This window comes from Canis lupus, chromosome X, assembly GCF_011100685.1.
Source record: "Canis lupus familiaris isolate Mischka breed German Shepherd chromosome X, alternate assembly UU_Cfam_GSD_1.0, whole genome shotgun sequence".
Classification (NCBI taxonomy): Eukaryota; Metazoa; Chordata; class Mammalia; order Carnivora; family Canidae; genus Canis; species Canis lupus.
Genome location: NC_049260.1, coordinates 70818466 through 70840519, shown reverse-complemented (window position 1 = coordinate 70840519; position 22054 = coordinate 70818466). Strand labels below are relative to the sequence as shown.

At 34.2% G+C, this 22054-nt stretch overlaps 1 protein-coding gene across 3 annotated transcripts in view; it reads right to left on the bottom strand.

Annotated features, from left to right (window-relative positions):
- DIAPH2 (diaphanous related formin 2) overlaps nucleotides 1–22054 on the bottom strand; it is a 1049860-nt gene that overhangs the window by 464409 nt on the left and 563397 nt on the right. For all 3 annotated transcript variants that reach the window (XM_038587833.1, XM_038587834.1, XM_038587835.1), the window contains one exon: nucleotides 12426–12555. In XM_038587833.1, coding sequence (XP_038443761.1) covers nucleotides 12426–12555 — 130 coding nt within the window. The remainder of the gene's footprint in view (nucleotides 1–12425; nucleotides 12556–22054) is intronic.

Here is a 22054-nt window from a genome sequence, read left to right as displayed (position 1 = left end):
ACATCTGCACCCCGATGTTTCTAGCAGCAATGTCCACAATAGCCAAACTGTGGAAGGAGCCTTGGTGTCCATCGAAAGATGAATGGATATTGAAGATGTGGTTTATGTATACAATGGAATATTACTCAGCCATTAGAAACGACAAATACCCACCATTTGCTTCAATGTGGATGGAACTGGAGGGTATTATGCTGAGTGAAGTAAGTTAATCGGAGAAGGACAAACATTCATTTGGGGAATATAAATAATAGTGAAAGGGAATATAAGGGAAGGGAGAAGAAATGTGTGGGAAATATCAGATAGGGAGACAGAACATAAAGACTCCTAACTCTGGGAAACGAAGTAGGGGTGGTGGTAGGGGAGGAGGGCGGGGGGTGGGGGTGAATGGGTGACGGGCACTGAGGGGGACACCTGACAGGATGAGCACTGGGTGTTATTCTGTATGTTGGTAAATTGAACACCAATAAAAAATAAATTCATTATTAAAAAAAGGAAACAAATAACAACAACAAAAAATAAAAATAAAACCTCTGCACAGCAAAGGAAACAAACAATACAACTAAAAGACTATCTGCTGAAAGGGAGAATATATTTGCAAATGAAATATGTGATAAAGGGGTAGTATCAAAAAAGTATAAAGAACTGATACAAAAAAAAAAAACCCAAAAATAAAAAAAAAAGAACTGATACAACTCAACCCCCACAAAACAAATAATCCAATGAAAAATGGGCAGAAGACAGAAGAGATGTTTCTCCAAAGACAACCTGATGGCCAACAGACACGTGAAAAGATGCTCAACTTCATTTATCATCAAGGAAATGCAAATGCAAACCACAATGAGAATCATCTCACATCTGTCAGAATGGCTAAAATAAAAAACACAAAAAACAACATGAGTTCATGAGGATGTGGAGAAAAAGGAACCCTCGTGCATGTTGGTCAGAATGCAAGTGGATGCAATCACTGTAGAATATGGTATGGAGGCTCCTCAAAAAAGTAAGAGCAGTATTATCATATGATCCAGTAATTCCACAATTGGGTATTCCCCAAAGCATGTGTAAACACTAATTTGAAAAGATATATGCACCCATTTGCTTATAGCAGCATTATTTATAATAGCTAAATTATGGAAGCCCCCCAAGTGTCCATAAATATATGAATGGATAAAGAAGGACTGGTATATATATATATATATATGCAATGGAATATTACTCAGCCATAAAAAGAATTATATTTGGCCATTTCTAAGAATGTGGATGAATCTAGAGTATAATACAAATGAAATAAGTCTGAGAAAGAGATACACTATATAATTTCACTTGTGGAATTTGAGAAACAAATCAAACAAACAAAAAAAAAAAGGAGAGAAATAAAAAAAAAAAAAGAAGCCTGATTCTTAACTATAGACAAACTAATTAATGGTTACCAGAGGGGACTTGAGTGGGGAGATGGGTGATATAGGTGATGGGGTTTAAGAGTATACTTCTACTGATGGGCACGGAGTAATGTATAAAATTGTTGAATCACTATATTGTATACCTGAACCTAGTATACCACTGTATATTAACTATACTGAAATTAAAAATTTTTTAAATGTGCAACTCAAAGACTGGAAGTGCTTATACTATTAGAGTTAAACAAACGTGTTTAGTTGCTTTTCATATCTCTCAAGAAGGGGGGCCAATGGAGATATTTATTCTTTGTTCATCATCACAGAGTGTGTTACTCTATGCACATGTAGAAGAGTAACTGAATGAAACCTTAAATCCAAACAATACCATTTTAACCTATTTAAGTTTACTGTAGCTTCAGAGTAAACCAAGAGTAGTTGTATGATTTAATTGGGTGTTTCTAATTATAATAATTAATGTTCATATCAAAATATAGAATTTACCAAGGTTCATACTGCTTTCTCAGTTTATCTTAAATTTATGAATAAATATTTCATATTTTATATCTTTTTCAATTGTGGTTTTCTTATTACTCTCAGTGTTTTCATATTGAAAAGAACAATGAATATAGAAGTATAGCCAAAATCTTAGCCCTTGTTAATTGTGTGACATTGAGCACTTTAATCTGAGACTCCGTCTCCTTTTGTATAAAATTATGCCTAATACAGATCCTGGGTCTTAGTAAGATCTTTATAAATTGTAGTTATTATTATTAATACTATTATGTATTAGAAAAATGCATAATTAAATGAAAAATAAATAGGTAACATAAACATTACCTACATCTTGCTACAAATGCAAACAGGATCCATTTCTTTAAAATGCACATAAAAGAAATATCTTATTATCATTTTATTACTTATTATAATAATATTGAAAATTCATACTTTATTTTCCCCTAGACATTTACTATTAATTATTTAGAATATGCAATTAAAACTAATAAGCTTTTTTCTTTTCTTCCATGTTTATACATACTTACGACAAAGATGTCCTAAGATATTGGAAATTTTAAGACCAGTTCTTCAATTTGGAACAATGATTCTTCCATCAAAGCTTAAAGATATCATTTAAAATAAGATGAGCCTTTATGATCACGTTTTTAGAGAGTTATTTCTAAAAGACTACAAGATGGAAAAAAAGTAAAAAAAATGTAAAGGAAATAAACTTAATGACAGAAAGTTTTGTCATTTAATGAGCAGATTTTGACCTTCATTTTAAGAATTGGACCAAATGGGACACCTGGGTGGCTCAGTGGTTGAGTGTCTGTCTTTGGCTCAGGTCGTGATCATGGGTTCCTGGGATCTAGTCCTGTACCAGGCTCCCTGAAAGAAGCCTGCTTCTCCCTCTGCCTATGTCTCTGCCTCTCTGTGTCTCTCATGAAAAATTAAATAAAATGTTTTTGAAAAAATTGGACCAAATGTGTAAAAAAACCTGAATGGAATCATCTGGAATCAACATCTTCCTGACAGCTTGAATAATAAACTATTATTTATATATAACACCTTTCTCATCAGGCATTCCCTCATTGAATATCTAATTTTGTTATCATAATCACCTTGAAGGATAAGTGGGCTAAAAACATTGTGTATTTTTCAAATTAAGAAATGTTATTGTATAAATGCACAAATAGATACCTGATAGATTAAATGGCCAAACATTTAACAAGTAGGTAGCAACAAAGTTGAAACTCAGATATGTATCTCATGATTCTCATCCTTGAACATATTATTTCTAGCATGTATTTCTTTTGGATATGACCTTATCAGAATCCTTTGCCACAGAGCTATTAGCTCCCAATAGGAGTCAGAGTTTTTTCCTTACTATTTCAGTGAATCTTATAGAAATACTAACTACATTCTGACTGTTTTACATGGAAATACTTTTAAGTAGTTTGGGTCACATAATATTGGCACAAGTAAATATTACATTTACTATTTACTAATTTACCTCATTAACTTATACAAGCTGAATTCCAGATAAAGAACTAAGTTAAATTCAAGAAATCACATCAGCAGTATAGATCCCTACAACTTGGTCCCTGTGTTCAGACCACATTTGAAATGTGCAAAGAGTGGAGAATAGAGGCACTGCTTAGGGACCTCTGACACAGTTCTTCACTCTCTCCACATCCCCAACCCTTGCTAGATCCCTAAACCAGTCTCTTTCTTATCGATGAATCCATCAGAAGGGTTGGTAGTGATTAAAACTGCAGTAATAATAATAACCATGTTGATTACCAGATTCCATTAATATTTCCTAGAGGTACAATGGAATCTCCACTCAGAGCATGAGCCACCTCTTCTTTTGACTCTGCTCTGGCAACAGAGAACTGCTTCTTTCTTCATTACTATTAGTTTTCCTTCTTCCTTTATGCTCCCCTGTTCACCTTGACAGCACTAATGTCAGTCCTTTAACCTTTTACATTGAATATATCCCTGTGCTTTATTTCAGAGTTACTCAAATTATAACATCTGAGGTATGAATATTCACTTTTTAATTAGTGAGCTTGAATCTAGAATGAGATAACACTGAGCAACATTCCCATATATCCTATTTCTTAGCATTAAAGCAGACGCAACGATAGCAATGATAGCAGTGACAGGTTCTTGATAAAGATTTTAACTCAGGATGTGCTCAGGACATGTTAAGATTCAATGATATACAAGATAGGGTAATACTGGTAACAAGTATGGAAAGATCACCCTGAATGTTTACATGGTACATAATATGCTTGGTGGGTTTTTTTTTTTTTAATAATAGAATGAACCTATCCACTCTAAAGACTAAAAGACACTTTGAGAAAATCCTTAAGTGACATATGACTTGCTGAAAAATAATCTATAATGACATCAGATAAATTCTGATAGCAAATATTTATACAAAGCAGGTGATCATTATAACTAAGCACAGGAAAAACACTGACCTTTTAGATTTAACTGTAATAACCTTCTTACTTTTTCATTACACATTTTAAGAATTTGAAAGACCAGCTTTCTAAGAATGTTTTGTTGAAGTATGCATACGTTGTATACATAGGTTACCAGCTGAATGAATTTTCACAAACACACCCATGTAACCAGGATCTGGGTGAAGAAACAGAACATTACCAGCACTCCAGAAACCCTCATATACTTTCTTCTAGTCACTAACCCACAGTAAGATTAACCATTATTTCTAACACCATATATTTGTTTTGCCTTAAATAGCCACTTTTAAAGAATGTATTTTAAAGACCTGGTTTTCTCCTAGTTGCTTAATGTATAAGAGATCAAAATTAAAATATCTGCAAATATATTTTAGCTAATTTAAATACCCAGAAAGCTTCACTATTGTGTTAAATAAAGATACCAGCTAAGGTCAGATTGATGTGTAATAAACATTCACAACACTGGATTTACAAAACTATAACCATGTTAGATTTTGCCCTAAGAAAGTGGACTAATGACATCACATATGATTTCAGAAAGCCATCATGGCACGATGCATCCATAAACATGGAAACTGTTATACTGTAATGCAAGACAGTATAGGATCAAGAACCAAATTTAAAAGTTCACACAAGTACTACTGTAGAAGAGGTAAGTGAGAAACCACTGAAGGCCACAACAACTGGGAAAGCTTTTATGAAGGGGTTAGATTTAAGCTGGATTTTCAAAAAGATATGTAGGATTCACAAAGGCTGAGAGAAGGGGGTAGCATTTCCTTTTGGAAAAAGCACAGGAGGCTAGGCTCTGAGACATGAGGGACAGGGATGTGAGATAGATAAGCTATGCTCACAATTACTAACAGAAAAAGATTCTGAGATGTAAAAGCTAAAGTATACTGACAAATGCCTATGTAAGTCTATAAAAAATTATTGACTTACATTGAAACATTTTACTCAAATCCAAATGGCATGGTTTCTGCTTCCTTCTACTGTTATCTGAAGTAATTTTTTGAACAGTTTCCTTTAGAAATGAGCATTAATTAGAGTATCTGTATATTATGAATTGAAAATACTGGTTGGTAATGACTAGATTACTGACCAGCAAAAACAAAAACAAAAAACAAAAAACAAACAAAAAACCACCAAAAAACAAACCAAACCAAAACAACAACAACAAAAAAAAACTATGACTTTCTTTCCTAAATCTTTTTGACATTTTAGGTTGAAAATTCATTTTCTATGCATGCTTTGGGCCTCTCACTGTTTCTGTTATTTTAAAGAAATTCCACTGTTAAAAAGAAAATGGGTGACTTGCTGTAAGGAAGAAAGAAATATAACAAACTGGAAAATTTATTAATTTGATTCCTTAAAATTTAATATTCCTTTAAATTTTATAAGACAGTTTGGTGTCAATAAGATGGAATGCAACTCACTCAGCACAAATTACTTAAGTTATTTGTACTTTATATATAAAAAAGTCCAAAGGAAGCTAAGCAATTTTAACTATTTTTGTAAAACTGATGTACTGGTATGATGTGTACTCAGGTTGGTTTTTTTTGTATTTTAAGATTTATTTGAGAGAGAGAGAGAGAGAGAGAGGGGTCAAGTAAGTGGGAGGAAGGGCAGGGGAAGAGAATCTTCAAGTCAAATTCATGCTGAGTATGGAGACTGATGTTGGGCTTGATTCCACAACCCATGAGATCATGACCTAAACTAAAACCAAGAATTGGCACCCAACTGGCTGTGCCACCCAGGTGCCCCTGTACTCAGTTTTATATTCAGACTGCTAACATTTAAGTAAGGTAAATTCTATAGATAATTTGTGACATTTGGTATATTATCATTCTGTGCTTCTAAGACAGACTACAATGCAAAAGTTTAAATCTGCTAGGAAATTCTATAGTTTAATACTTTCTCAAATTTTGGGTTTTATGAATCACTATATGTTTAATGCTCTAAAAACAGTAGGATTTTGTTCCCTAACTCAAAGATTTTTCAATAAAATCAGTAGACAATATGAAAGTACTTTTTTTCAGGAATTAGAATAAGAGATTGATGTTTCAGCAATTAGTTAGATATAACATTGGGAAAGTTGGCTGCCATTAGTTCCTAATAGACCCTAATCTTTACTGTTCACCATAATCCTTTATGGTTTGGTGGCCTCTGTAAGTTGAGATCCTGTCCATTATTAGCTTGATAGTTTCCAATTTTAACTTTCTTTTTGAAAGAAGTAAAACATAGACCAGGAAATACTGTTAAGACCTGGTATCCTCTTTATTCTAACTTATCTTGTTTCTCCTCTTGTATTTATAGTAAACAGTAATTTTAGGGCTGCAATTCTCTATTGGTCAACTTCCCAAAATGTCCTATTTTGAAATATTCCTGCTATAATACAATGATATGCAATGATTCAATTTAAGAAATGTTTATTGAGCATTTACTTCTCTCTGAGATGCTGTGCTAGCACTGAGACTGTAGGGACAAATATAAGAGGTACAGAGAAAAACAAGCAATGGAATAAAAACCATGAAATGTGGTGTTTGCAATATGACTAATAAGGTTAAAGTGCTGCTGTGACACAAAGAATGGAGAGGGTAGTTCTGTCAAAATGGGGCTACAGAGACTATAGACCACAACACAGAGAATGTAGTATATACAGTCCAGTAAATCTTTTATTGGGTTAGCATTTACTCCAATATGAGCATGAATCTCTGATGTATATTTTAGACCACAAAGGGTGCAAAACTGGAGCTGAAATATGTGATAAAATAACTCTAGACAAAGTCTTCAAACTGTCATTGATTCTCCAATTGAGTTGAGTGATGATGGACAATTCCTTCATCATTCTGGGCCTTGGTTTCTTGAATTATAAAATAATGTATTGGATTAATTGCTGTCTTGGGTCCCTTTTAGCAGGGATGAGATGATTTCTAAAGCTTCTGTCAGACCTGTAATTTTGAAAAATGTTTTGGCTTTTTCTTGCTGTTGTTCCTCCAACATTTTACTTTGCTATTATTATTTTATATTTTTCTTTTTACTTTATTTCATGATTTTCCCCTACAATATTTCTTCTAGTCTGAACTTTCATCATTATTAATCCTATAAAGAAGTCAGAGTAGATAAATAGCTAATTACTAATTAGTAATTACAGTTACTAATATGACAAGGAAAGATGGCAGATATCACAAGGTATAGTTGGTCATTAAAATTTATAATTGATTTAATTCATAAGAAATTAACACTGTTTATAGGAACAGTTATAGGAAACTTGACAGCTTTTATTTTGTAGGACAGTACTAACTTAACTGAAGTGAAACTCGCTTCATATTTATATGAAACCTTAGGATTAATAGTAATTTCAAATACATTAATATATTTTTTCCCTGTTGAGTAAAATAGTTTTAATTAAAACTTACTAACTCTTTTGGTTGAATCATTAGAGCCAACCTATAAAACACTAGAGGTCTTAAATCAAACTGTAAAATTCCTTTAAAGCTCAAAGTTAAAGGGATAGTCCCAGTGATAGGGAGAATAATAAAGAATTTATAAAGTACATCTAGTAAACTAGCAATGCTTTATACAATATATATCTATCTACTATCTATATAATTATACACACACAATCTTTAAACTAATCATTAAAGAAAAGGTAATTGTGGTTTATCGGAAGTCTTCTAGGGGCACCTGGGTGGCTCAGTTGGTTAAGTGTCTGCCTTCAGCTCAGCTAATGATCCCACAGTTCTGGGATCAAGCCCTGAGTTGGGCTCCCTACTCAGTGAGGAGTCTACTTCTCCCTCTTCTTCTGCCCCTCCCCATTGATCATGCCCTGTCTCTCAAATAAATTATCTTTTAAAGTATTTTAAATATTTTAGAGACATTGGAATCTCTATAGCAACCATTTTTTTTTCTCTCTCAAGACTCATCGGTATGTCAAACATGAGTGAGAATACTTGGAGATTTATGATTTAACCTAGAATAAAATGACCAGAGTAATATTATTTTATTGATTTCACTGGTAATAAAATTACACTGTAGTGTTTGATGCTGAACTTCATTAGGGATATGGGAATGTCTGCTTGGAAAAAAGTAAGGTACTGTAGTCCCTTAGCCTGCTGGCTTGCCTCTTCACTCCTGGAAATAACTAAATAGATAAATAAGTGAAACCAAACCAAAATCATTATACCATTCTTTAGGCAATGCTTCATAAACTTGTCTCACCCAAGTACCCCAAATGGAAGAGAAGATTGAACACACACCTTAGGGATCTATTGCAAATGTGAACTTTCCTTGAAGTCACCTGTTTTATTTTAAAAATTTCATGTGGATTTTGAATTGTTTCATAATATATATCTATTTTAATGTACAAATGACATTTCCCTCAATATCTTTGAATTAACAGAGCTCTAGGAAAATATGCTAAGTTTATACCATAGCTTTGCATATTCAAAGATACACACAATTTTAGAAGCTTAGCTAAAGAATAAATACAGTTATAAAATAAATTTTCCACAGATCTCACATATTTCCTACCATCAGTTTTCTTTTCACTGTATTTTTTTGTTAGTTAATTTGAGGCCTATAACTCTACTACTCAACTGAAATAAATCCGATTGCTATACCATGCAGAAAAGATATTTATGTTATCAAAATGGATACTTGGGTTCCAAAAATCCCAAAACATAGATAAGTTATTAGTAGCCATACAATTGTTCTCTAAATGTAAGTTATAGGGGCACCTGTGTGGCTCAGTTGATTAAGCACCCCACTCCTGATTTCAACTTGGGTCATGATCTCAGGGTTATGAGACTCAGCCATGTGTCAGGCTCCACGTTCAGTGGAGAGTCAGCTTGAGAATCTATCCCTCCCTCTGCCACTCCCCACCTGCTCTCTCTCTCAAATAAATGAATAAATCTTTAAAAATACAAATATAAGTTATATAATTCAATCATTAACTTAATTAGTTTCATATTATTGATATCCCTCTAGTTTGAAAAGAAAGGTACATTTTGCATTTTTTTTTACTTTTTATATTTTTGAAGGTGATCATTTCACATCAATACAGTCCATCATCAAATAAAATTGATTATATAGTACTGATCTATTTGTTTTTTGTTGGATGACTATATACATGCTATGTACAGTACACAATGTGATTCAAACAAGACTGAACATATATTAAGCCAACAAGACAAGTTAGACTGAAATACCAAGGAAAAGTATTTAACTATAAATAAAAGGTAATTGGCTTGACCTTTTACCCTGGTTTTTTGTTTTCTGTTTTTTGTTTTTCCCTATAGACTAAATTCCAGAGTACTTCCTCCTAGGGCTTTAGTAGCAAAACATTCTTTTAAAAAATGGATTCCAAAAAAAAAAAGAAAAAAGGTTCTAAACAGGGATTTGACAAATGAATCAGTTGTCCTAGAGGACAGGGCAGGAGAGATTTCTAGGCATGGGATGCAGCATGAAATCATACACAGAGAAAGGATTATCAGAAAGGAATAAAATGGCTCAAGAGAAAATATCTTGGCACACTGAAATGAGAACTAGGAGGAAATGAAAGAGGGATGCAAGCAGGTGGAATGCACTTAAGAATTTCAGTTGAGACTGAATTTCATAGGGGAAAAAAAAGAACTAGTCAAAATAACTTGAGAGTGGGGATTGCTGTGCCTCTAACAATGATACAGAGGATTTCTGGCAACAGTCTTTTGAAAACACTGGCAGGAAGAATATAGAAAAGCAGAAATGATCAAAATACAACAAAGGAATTTTGCTCATAAAAGAGATAGGGAGAAAGAAGTTGGTGGTACTATAAAATAAAAATATGAAAGTATTTACCAAAATCCCAGACACAGGAAAAATGATTATCCCCTTCTAACAAGACAATAGCAGCAACTACAATATCTATAGTAGTATGTCAGATATTATGATTAATACTACTAATAAAGATAGTAGTATAGCAACAACTATATGTCTATAGTGTGCTAGGCCTTTTATTCAATGCTTTAAACATGTCATTCAACTCAGATGATCTTCTATCATTTTCATTTTACAGATGAGGAAACAAAAACTTAGAAATTTAAATTACTAGCTCAAGGTTACAGAACTAAGAAGTTATACAGCTAGGATTATAACTTTGTAATATCTAACTAAGAAGGCTGTGCTCTATTGGCTAACTTCATCAATAGCAGTAGTGACTAAAAGTATGTATGAAATTATAGACATAGATGAACTAGCATTTAGACTTAAGAAATCAAAGCTGATTTAAGTTTCACTCTATATTTCATTAGAGTTGTTCCAGATTATTTTGACCAAAAATGTTTATCAGATATAGTCTTGTAAAGTATCCTCAATGTAAGAACTAATAACCTAAAAATTAGGAATTAACAAAATCAATGTAAAATTGACATCATTTTATTTAAAAATATTCTTTTTTTTTAAAGATTTTATTTACTTATTCATGAGAGATACAGAGAGAGAGAGAGAGAGAGAGAGAGTCAGAGACACAGGCAGAGTGAGAAGCAGGCTCCACTCAGGGAGTCCGATGCGGGACTCGATCCCGGGACTCCAGGATCAGGCCCTGGGCCGAAGGCGGCACTAAACCACTGAGCCACCTGGGCTGCCCAATTTAAACATATTCTTGATACACTTATCAAAATCTTTCTGAAACTGAATTTACATTTTAAACAAAATTTAGAAAAAATTCTGTTAAAGGGAAATCAAAAACTAGTGATAGCACTGAAATGATCTGATTTCAGAACTGTCCTTATTTGTGACATTTCTCATATTTCCAATTACAAATTTTCTAAATGTTAATATTATTCCACATTAATTACAGGTTAGTAAATATGACTCTAATCACAAATGTGTTTTGTGAGCTGAAATCAAGAGTTGGATGCTTACCCAACTGAACCACCCAGGTGCCCTGACCCCTGAATAATATTATACAAATAATATTCTGGGTTCTATAGACATACATTTTTCTCCTCTTCAATGAACACTAACAGGTTTGTATGGTTTGTAATAAACTTGGGAAAGATATATGCTCTTGAGTCTTACTGAAAGTCCTCAGAGTTACAGAGAAATGGAATTCTACAGTGTAATTTCAAATATAAGATTTACAGCATAGTTTCCTTACAAGGAAGGAACATGTACTTCTCCATGTATATAATCTCAACTTCAAAAAATGTTTTCTTGATCCTTCCTCCTTTCTTTCACTTTGTAACTTCTTACAAAAGTAGACAATATTCACCAACCAACAAAGCAAATTAGCTCAAATTAAAACCTTGGAGATACTTTTGTTCCCTCTCTCTTGTTCTCCACGAGTGCCAACTCCCATCCATTCTAGTCCTTCAATGATGCCCTGCTGCCTACCACATCAAGACCAGACTACTTAGCATGACACTGAAGTCTCTGAGATGATCATATTACAGCTCCAACCCAACAGTCGACCACTCTTCTATCCATCTGCCACTGTGCTTTGCTTATATTATTTGCTCACATGCCTTTTTTCCATGTCCATAAAAATATTATGCTCATGCTTCACCCTTTGGCTTCTTTCTTCTCTTATCTATACATTCAAAAGGAACTTTTTCTCTCCTCTAAATTACAGTATATTATCTGTTTGTGTAGCACTTCTCATATTCATCCTTATTTTATAAAGTATGTGTATATATGTTTTTTCTTACCTTCTAGATTTTAAATACATCCAAGCAAGAACTGTCTCACAATAATTTTGATTTCATCAAAAGCCCATGGTATAGTCCCTTTGCAAACAATATACACTTAAGAGTTTATGAAATGAATGAATGAACATACTATCTGATAAGAGATGTGAAAATTTCAATAACCCAGCAATGTTAAAAAATAAAGTAAAAAATGGGTCATTAAATGTACTATATTATCAAATATAAGCTAAAGGAAACTATCCCCTTGCTTTTTGAGTATCAGTAAACAGAAAAAATACAATTAATGTTTATTTAATCTTATCATTTAAAATATAATACTCAGGAAAGAAGTAGTCTCAAAAGAGTTACTTATCAATTACCTTTGCTTGCACTTTCTACATGTTCCAGTTCTTCAGGAAATTTCAGGATATCCCGGTATTTGTCCTCACAAATTTCAGCAATAAAATGCAAGAGAGTTGTTTTCTGATCTGCTGACTTAGTATCTCTGATCTGGAATGAAATACAGCATTTTTAGTATATTTTGGGTAATGTAAATATAAACTTCATTCTTAAACAAGTGAAATGAATGAATTCAATTTATTACAAATGATTTAACATTTTTTAAAAATGAAGGGGTGCCTGGGTGGCTCAGTTGGTTAAGCGTCTGACTCTTGGTTTTGATTTAGGTCGTAATCTCAGGGTCATTAGATTGAGCCTCCTGACAGGCTCCATGCTCAGTGTGGAGTCCATTTGAGATTCTCTCCCTTTCCTTCTGCCCCTCCTCTGCTCATGCTCTCTCTTTCACTCTCTAAAGTAAATAATAGAATCTTTAACAAAATTTTTTTTAAGTTAGGCATAAGCTTCCTAATGTGGTCTAGCAACAATGCTCTAGATTTTAAAAGGAACACCATTATTTTAAAATACAAAAGATGACCAAAATCAGCGAAAGTTTAAATTTTATATACATATTTTAAAATGCCTGTTATTATGGCAAAATGAACTATACTCTGAGAAAAGAGTATTAATTTAAGTATTGATAATTATAGGCAAAGTTATTGTGTGTTTATATTATCAGCATTTGTACATTGCTTTATCATAGAAATTTATTCTTAGAAGCTAGAATTTTTTGTGAGCTTGTATCTATTTGTAGCCCGTATTGATGAAAATTAATATTAAAAAGTACATTTGACCCTCCTTTACTTCTATAGGCCATCAAATAAGAAAAAAATGAAAAGTTCTTAGGCTGATTTATAAATAGAATCTAACCAAACAATTGTGATAATATATATTTTTTCTACTTATGGTATTTTCTTTCAAAGAGATACTTTTAGAAAACAGATGTTATATTTAGAATGATAAAAATCTTTATAGGACAAAAAAATCTATGGTGAAAATCTAAGTGTTTTCTTTAATATAAAACTCATACTAGACTAAGCTGCAAAAGAAATCATGGATTTGCCTACAAACAAAGGATAAAAATGGAAAAGAGTATTATGTTTTCTCATTCTATTTGGTGTTTTAATTCTATAATCCTGAAATGATGGGTTTGCCCACTGTTATGCATACTGATTTGGGGTTTTTAGCTTTAAGGATTACTCTGTTTAGAATAAATTCTTCATAGACAGGTTTATGAAAAGGCTGTGGAATATACTTAGGTAATTAACACAATTTTTAAAAAGATTTTATTATTTGCACGAACAGGGGGAGAGGGAGGAGACTGGATGTCGGGATTGATTCCAGGACCTGAGATCATGACCTGAGCTGAAGTCAGATGTTTAAGTGACTGAGTCACCCAGGTGCCCCCAGAATATTTATTTATTTATTTATTTAAAAATTTTATTTATTTAAGAGAGGGAGAGAGAGGAGAGGCGTGCAGAGACACAGGCAGAGAGAGAAGCAGGCTCCATGCAGGGAGCCCGATGTGGGACTCGATCCCCGGTCTCCAGGATCACGCCCTGGGCCGAAGGCAGCACTAAACCCCTGAGCCACCCGGGCTGCCCCAGAATATTTAATACCCACTGTTTTAGTGACTAAGAAAAGAAATTTACATTTAAATCAATCAGACCCATACTGAATCTCTTTTGTACTATAGCTATTTAACAATCATTTTACTCTATCTCTTTCTCTCAAAGGAATAAATAAAATCGTTAAAAGAGTTTTCTTTTATCATGTCCACATGATATGGAGAACTTAAAAGAAATACGGTTAAGGCTCTAAAGAAACACCCACAGCAGAAATGATGTTGACAGTTCAGATGGTCACAAGTCACAGTGATTTCTCAGAATTTCTGGGATTACTTTAACCACAAAGGTGAAACATTTAACATTTCGCATTATCTTTTTATTTATTTTTTTAACTTATTTTCTATTGGTGTTCAATTTACCAACATACAGAATAACCCCCAGTGCCCGTCACCCATTCATTCTCACCCCCCGCCCTCCTCCCCTTCTACCACCCTTAGTTCGTTTCCCAGAGTTAGGAGTCTTTATGTTCTGTCTCCTTTTCTGATATTTCCCACACATTTCTTCTCCCTTCCCTTATATTCCCTTTCACTATTATTTATATTCCCCAAATGAATGAGAACATATAATGTTTGTCCTTCTCCATTGATTTTCTTCACTCAGCATACTACCCTCCAGTTCCATCCACGTTGAAGCAAATGGTGGGTATGTCGTTTCTAATGGCTAATATTCCATTGTATACATAAACCACATCTTCTTTATCCATTCATCTTTCAATGGACACCGAGGCTCCTTCCACAGTTTGGCTATTGTGGACATTGCTGCTAGAAACATCGGGGTGCAGGTGTCCCGGCGTTTCATTGCATCTGTATCTTTGGGGTAAATCCCCAACAGTGCAATTGCTGGGTCGTAGGGCAGGTCTATTTTTAACTCTTTGAGGAACCTCCACACAGTTTTCCAGAGTGGCTGCACCAGTTCACATTCCCACCAACAGTGCAAGAGGGTTCCCTTTTCTCCACATCCTCTCCAACATTTGTGGTTTCCTGCCTTGTTAATTTCCCCCATTCTCACTGGTGTGAGGTGGGATCTCATGGTGGTTTTGATTTGTATTTCCCTGCTGGCAAGTGATGCAGAGCATTTTCTCCTGTACATGTTGGCCATGTCTATGTCTTCCTCTGTGAGATTTCTCTTCATGTCTTTTGCCCATTTCATGATTGCATTGTTTGTTTCTTTGGTGTTGAGTTTAATAAGTTCTTTATAGATTTTGGATACTAGCCCTTTATCTGATAGGTCATTTGCAAATATCTTCTCCCACTCTGTAGGTTGTCTTTTAGTTTTGTTGACTGTATCCTTTGCTGTGCAAAAGCTTCTTATCTTGATGAAGTCCCAATAGGTCATTTTTGCTTTTGTTTCTTTTGCCTTCGTGGATGTATCTTGCAAGAAGTTACTGTGGCCAAGTTCAAAAAGGGTGTTGCCTGTGTTCTCCTCTAGGATTTTGATGGAATCTTGTCACACATTTAGATCTTTCATCCATTTTGAGTTTATCTTTGTGAATGGTGAAAGAGAGTGGTCTAGTTTCATTCTTCTGCATGTGGATGTCCAATTTTCCCAGCACCATTTATTGAAGAGACTGTCTTTCTTCCAATGGATAGTCTTTCCTACTTTATTGAATATTAGTTGACCATAAAGTTGAGGGTCCACTTCTGGGTTCTCTATTCTATTCCATTGATCTATGTGTCTGTTTTTGTGCCAGTACCACACTGTCTTGAGGACCACAGCTTTGTAGTACAACCTGAAATCTGGCATTGTGATGCCCCCAGCCCTGGTTTTCTTTTTTAAAATTCCCCTGGCTATTCAGGGTCTTTTCTGATTCCACACAAATCTTTAAATAATTTGTTCTAACTCTCTGAAGAAAGTCCATGTTATTTTGATAGGGATTGCATTAAACATGTAAATTGCCCTGGGTAACATTGACATTTTCACAATATTAATTCTGCCAATCCATGAGCATGGAATATTTTTCCATCTCTTTGTGTCTTCCTCAGTTTCTTTCAGAAGTGTTCTATAGTTTTTAGGGTATAGATCCTTTACCTCTTTGGTTAGGTTTATTCCTAGGTATCTTCTGCTTTTGGGTGCAATTGTAAATGGGATGGACTCCTTAATTTCATTTTCTTCAGTCTCATTGTTAGTGTATAGAAATGCCACTGATTTCTGGGCATTGATTTTGTATCCTGCCATGCTACCAAATTGCTGTATGAGTTCTAGCAATCTTGGGGTGGAGGCTTTTGGTTTTTCTATGTAGAGTATCATGTCATCGGCGAAGAGGGAGAGTTTGACTTCTTCTTTGCCAATTCGAATGCCTTTAATGTCTTTTTGTTGTCTGATTGCTGAGACTAGGACTTCCAGTACTATGTTGAATAGCAGTGGTGAGAGTGGACATCCCTGTCTTGTTCCTGATCTTAGGGGAAAGGCTCCCAGTGCTTCCCCATTGAGAAAGATATTTGCTGTGGGCTTTTCATAGATGGCTTTTAAGATGTCGAGGAATGTTCCCTCTATCCCTACACTCTGAAGAGTTTTGATCAGAAATGGATGCTGTATTTTGTCAAATGCTTTCTCTGCATCTAATGAGAGGATCATATGGTTCTTGGTTTTTCTCTTGCTGTTATGATGAATCACATTGATTGTTTTACGGGTGTTGAACCAGCCTTGTGTCCCGGGGATAAATCCTACTTGGTCATGGTGAATAATTTTCTTAATGTAATGTTGGATCCTATTGGCTAGTATCTTGTTGAGAATTTTTGCATCCATGTTCATCAGGGATATTGGTCTGTAATTCTCCTTTTTGGTGGGGTCTTTGTCTGGTTTTGGAATTATTGTGATGCTGGCCTCATAGAACGAATTTGGAAGTACTCTATCTCTTTCTATCTTTCCAAACAACTTTAGTAGAATAGGTATGGTTTCTTCTTTAAACGTTTGATAGAATTCCCCTGGGAAACCATCTGGCCCTGGACTATATCATAATTAAAGGATCTATCCAACAAGAGGACTTAACAATCCTCGATATATATGCCCCGAATGTGGGAGCTGCCAAATATATCAATCATTAATAACCAAAGTGAAGAAATACTTAGATAATAATACACTTATACTTGGTGACTTCAATCTAGCTCTTTCTACCCTCGATAGGTCTTCTAAGCACAACATCTCTAAAGAAACGAGAGCTTTAAATGATACACTGGACCAGATGGATTTCACAGATATCTACAGAACTTTACATCCAAACTCAACTGAATACACATTCTTCTCAAGTGCACATGGAACTTTCTCCAGAATAGACCACATACTGGGTCACAAATCGGGTCTGAACTGATACCAAAAGATTGGGATCGTTCCCTGCATATTCTCAGACCATAATGCCTTGAAATTAGAACTAAATCACAACAAGAAGTTTGGAAGGAGCTCAAACACGTGGAGGTTAAGGACCATCCTGCTAAAAAGATGAAAGGGTCACCAGGAAATTAAGGAAGAATTAAAAAGATTCATGGAAACTAATGAGAATGAAGATACAACCATACAAAACTTTGGGATGCAGCAAAAGCAGTCCTGAGGGGGGAAATACATTGCAATACAAGCATCCATTCAAAAACTGGCACGAACTCAAATACAAAAGCTAACCTTACACATAAAGGAGCTAGAGAAAAAATAGCAAATAGATCCTACACCCAGGAGAAGAAGAGAGTTAATGAAGATTTGAGCAGAACTCAACGAAATCGAGACCAGAAGAACTGTGGAACAGAGCAACAGAACCAGGAGTTGGTTCTCTGAAAGAATTAATAAGATAGATAAAATATTAACCAGCCTTAGTGAAAAGAAGAGAGAGAAGACTCAAATTAATAAAATCATCAATGAGAAAGGAGAGATCACTACCAACACCAAGGAAATACAAACGATTGTAAAAACATATTATGAACAGCTATACACCAAAAAATTAGGCAATCTAGAAGAAATGGACGCATCCTAGAAAGGCACAAAGTATCAAAACTGGAACAGGAAGAAATAGAAAACCTGAACAGGCTAATAACCAGGGAGGAAATTGAAGCAGTCATAAAAACCTCCCAAGACATTTTGCATTATCTTGCTGATCTACCTAATACTTTCAAGTACTACAAAGTTAAAATGACACAATTTAAGGACAAACTACAAGAACAAACAGCAATAAAACCTCAAGGGCAATTTGTGTTAAGTAAGGCTTGTGCTCTAGAGGAATCAATGGGGGGTTCACTTTTCTAAAGAAAGGTGTTTACTTGGGATTACAGTGTTACATATTTATAAAGTGCCTCAATTTCAGAGTAGGTTAGATACTACAATTTATGAGAAAATTCACATTTTCTTTTTTTTTTTTTCTTAGAAATTACCTGAATTCCTAAATACTAAAAACATTAGGTGCTTAGAGAAAATTGATGGTACATCTTCCTCAAAGGAAAGAGAATTGAACTATATTTTATAAACTCTGTGGAGACTATACAGACACACACACCATGATCACCACTAACAACAACAACAATAAAATCCCACCCAATTTTTCAGGACACCAAATTGTACAAATATGTATATATTTTAGGTATTTTAAATGCGCATGGCCAATACTGGAGAGGAAAACACAAAAACAAAAAAAAAATAGCTTTGTGCTCATATGTCAAATTTATGAGTGATTTAAAAACTAGCTTTTGGCATGCATTCTTATGAATACTTACTTTTCAGAAACAGATTTTAATTGATATATATTTATTCAGAATCAGGTCCATTAATTTAATTTCTATTAAGAAATTTAGTGGAGTCAATGGTTACATTCCAAAATGATAAATGAAACATAACATTTCAGCTAAATAAATATTTGGTATCTGTTGAAATCAGGGAGTTGCAGACAACATGGATATACTTAAAAAAAATAACTGGGTATCCCTGGGTGGCTCAGCAGTTTAGCACCTGCCTTCGGCCCAGGGCATGATCCTGGAGTCCCGGGATCAAGTCCCATGTCAGGCTCCCTGCATGGAGCCTGCTTCTCCCTCTGCCTGTGTCTCTACCTCCCTCTCTCTCTCTCTGTCTTTCATGAATAAATAAATAAAATCTTAAAAAAAAACTTTAATATTTCCTTCAAAGAATAGGCAAAAACGGACAAGTGCCTGTTTTGTCAAGTTGAGGAATACCTTAGTTGGTATGAGAGACAAATTGTTGAAACTGTATTGCAATATTTATTTTTAAAATAATTTCATACAGAGAGTCTATTTTAAGGTTTCAAATTGGCAGGGAATAACCGTGACAAATATGTGGTCTTTTTAATTTTTCTCTATATGTATGACCCTTAGGGCAATCATTTTAAAATAAATATATACTATTAAAATACAGGGGAAAATAATTTTTGGCTTATTATATTTACTTTGCATTATCATATCTTAAGCCTCTCTTACTACATCTAAACCATTCACACATTATGCACTGTCTCTCTCAGGACCTACTGTGTTGTTCAATGTCAACACAGAAGGCAACTAAGAACATTCACCTTTATCAATTCTAAAGGTTAATGGCATTTTTCCAATAATTTACTCTTCAAAGTATACTAGCACGATATATACAGCTCTTAGGGTAATACAAAATAATCTAATCTGAGTATGTACAAAATCACTTTCAAAGTGTTTGAATTAGTTTATTAAGAAAGAAAAATTGATTTCCATTTGATATCTGGTTAACTCGAAATTATGTTAATTTTACATTAACATCAAATATTCCATTAAAACTTGTCCAGATTGCCTAAGTCTCAGTAGTGGCTATACTGTCAACATTTCAAGGTTTGCTTCCATTAGGAGCCAAGTGCCTTTTGGAAACTCTGCCTTATGCTTTCCCTGTCTTCCTTTCACCAGCCATAGTTAGGCAGCAGTATGAAAAAGATGAAAAAGATATATGACTTCTCTTTATAAGACACAAAATGATGAAAAGTATACCCTACAATCTTATGTCTTGCATATATTTCCACATAATAAAAACACAAACAGCAGTTCCAGAAATTGGAAATATCTGAAAGAGCTAAAAATGTTTTATAATATCTTAATAAGCTGTTATCAAATAATAACAATAAAATAAGAGTAATTCACTTATATTCACTGATATAGCACCATCATTTAATAAACCATAGTCTTATTTTAATTGTAATCATCTGACCAAAAAGATGTTACACGTCAAGATTAATAACTGAATTTAATAGGTAATTGCATGTACCTATTCTTTAGTAACTTTCTGAAATGGTACATGAATATAAAATACCTTTAACAGAACAACCATTATATCTATAGCAAATTCTGATAGTTTATCTTTTTTCTAATAAATATGAATGCTGTATTATGAGAATTGATATTCACATTTGACATGTTCCAATACATTTCCAACACTATAGGTTAGGCAGATAGCAAAATATCTGAATAATTAGTTGCTGTGTAAAATATTTTTTTATTTCAAACACTTTCATTCAAGCCTGAAAAATCTAGTCTTTGCCCTGTTTTTGAAATTAGGTGGTTTTGAGCACACAGAAGCCAGCACACAGCCAGAGAGCCTGAGACAACAACATTTTAATCATCCATGTGAGTCACACTCTATCTTTTTGTGAAGGACCCCTTCTGTAGGTAATTTTCCCCTCTGCTGAGACTTAAGCCTATTTCTCTTTACTCTGTCCTCTGTGGGAAATGAAAATAACTGGTCACTATCCTATGTATAACCACTTCTTACAGAGTGAAAGCTCTCTTATGCATCCTGTTCTTTAAACTAAACCATTTTAGTAAATTTAACCTCTTCACGCAGATCTTAGTTTTCAAATGTTTAATTCTGAAAAGATAATAAGAATCCACTTAAAGTTTCCATTACAAAGTCTCCCCTCATCTACTAGAAAAGCATACAAACTTCTTGGTTTTGCATATAAGGCCCTTTGTGAGCTGGTCCTTGCCTACTTTTCTAATGTCTCTCCTGCTGCTTTGTGATGCATGCCCATCTCTTTGGTCTGATTACAGATGATGAACATACCATGTAATGCCATACCACTGTGCTTTTGCACATCTTGCTCTCTCTCTAGACTTCCTTCCCATCTCCCTGTTTTTCTTCTATTTACCATGTGAATACCTACTCATATTTTAAGACAACTCAACTACCACCTTCCATCTGGACACTTTTCTATCTTATTAATAATTAATGCCTTTCTTTTGAGCTGTGTTCCTTCACTGTAAACATTTTAACACAGTAGTTTTTTTTTTTTCCAGATTTTATTTATTTATTTATTTATTTATTTATTTATTTATTTGAGCTAGAGAGAACATGCGCATAAGAGGAGGGAGGGGCAGAAGGAGAGAAAAATGGGAGAAGCAGACTTCTTCCTGAGCCGAGAGCCCAAAGCCAGGGCTTGATCCCAGGACCCTGAGATCATGACTTGAACCATAGGCAGTTAACTGACTGAGCTACCCGGGCACCACACACAGTAGTTTCTTCCAGGCAATATGAGTTTTTTCAAGGCTAGAGACCTTGTTTTCTTAATATTTTTTATTCACAGTACCTAGGAGAATGCTACAACATACTAGGTAGGCAATAAATTTTTCTGACTTAAGATTTTTTTCTCCACATAAGTTCCCACTTGCATGGGTATAAGAGTAATACTTCTATATTAAACTCTTTTCATGTGTGTGTATGCATGTGTGTGTACATACCCATACATATACAGAAAGTTTGACTTATTAGGTTGATGTTTCCAGAACACCATATTTGTTGAGAGTTAGGTAACAGTGAATGCCAGAATAAAATTATATTGTGTTGCTCAGGAAATGGAACAACATATGGTTATAAGGGGAGGCAGGTTAGGAGCAAAGAAAATATGAATGTAGAAGTACATTCAGTGATCCACTGTAAGGACTGTGCTGAACAATAAGGATCAGAGATAGATGATGCATGGTAACTTCAAAGCCTCAGGGAGCTGAGAACTTAGGAAAAACAAAATTATACAAAAAAGAGATGAC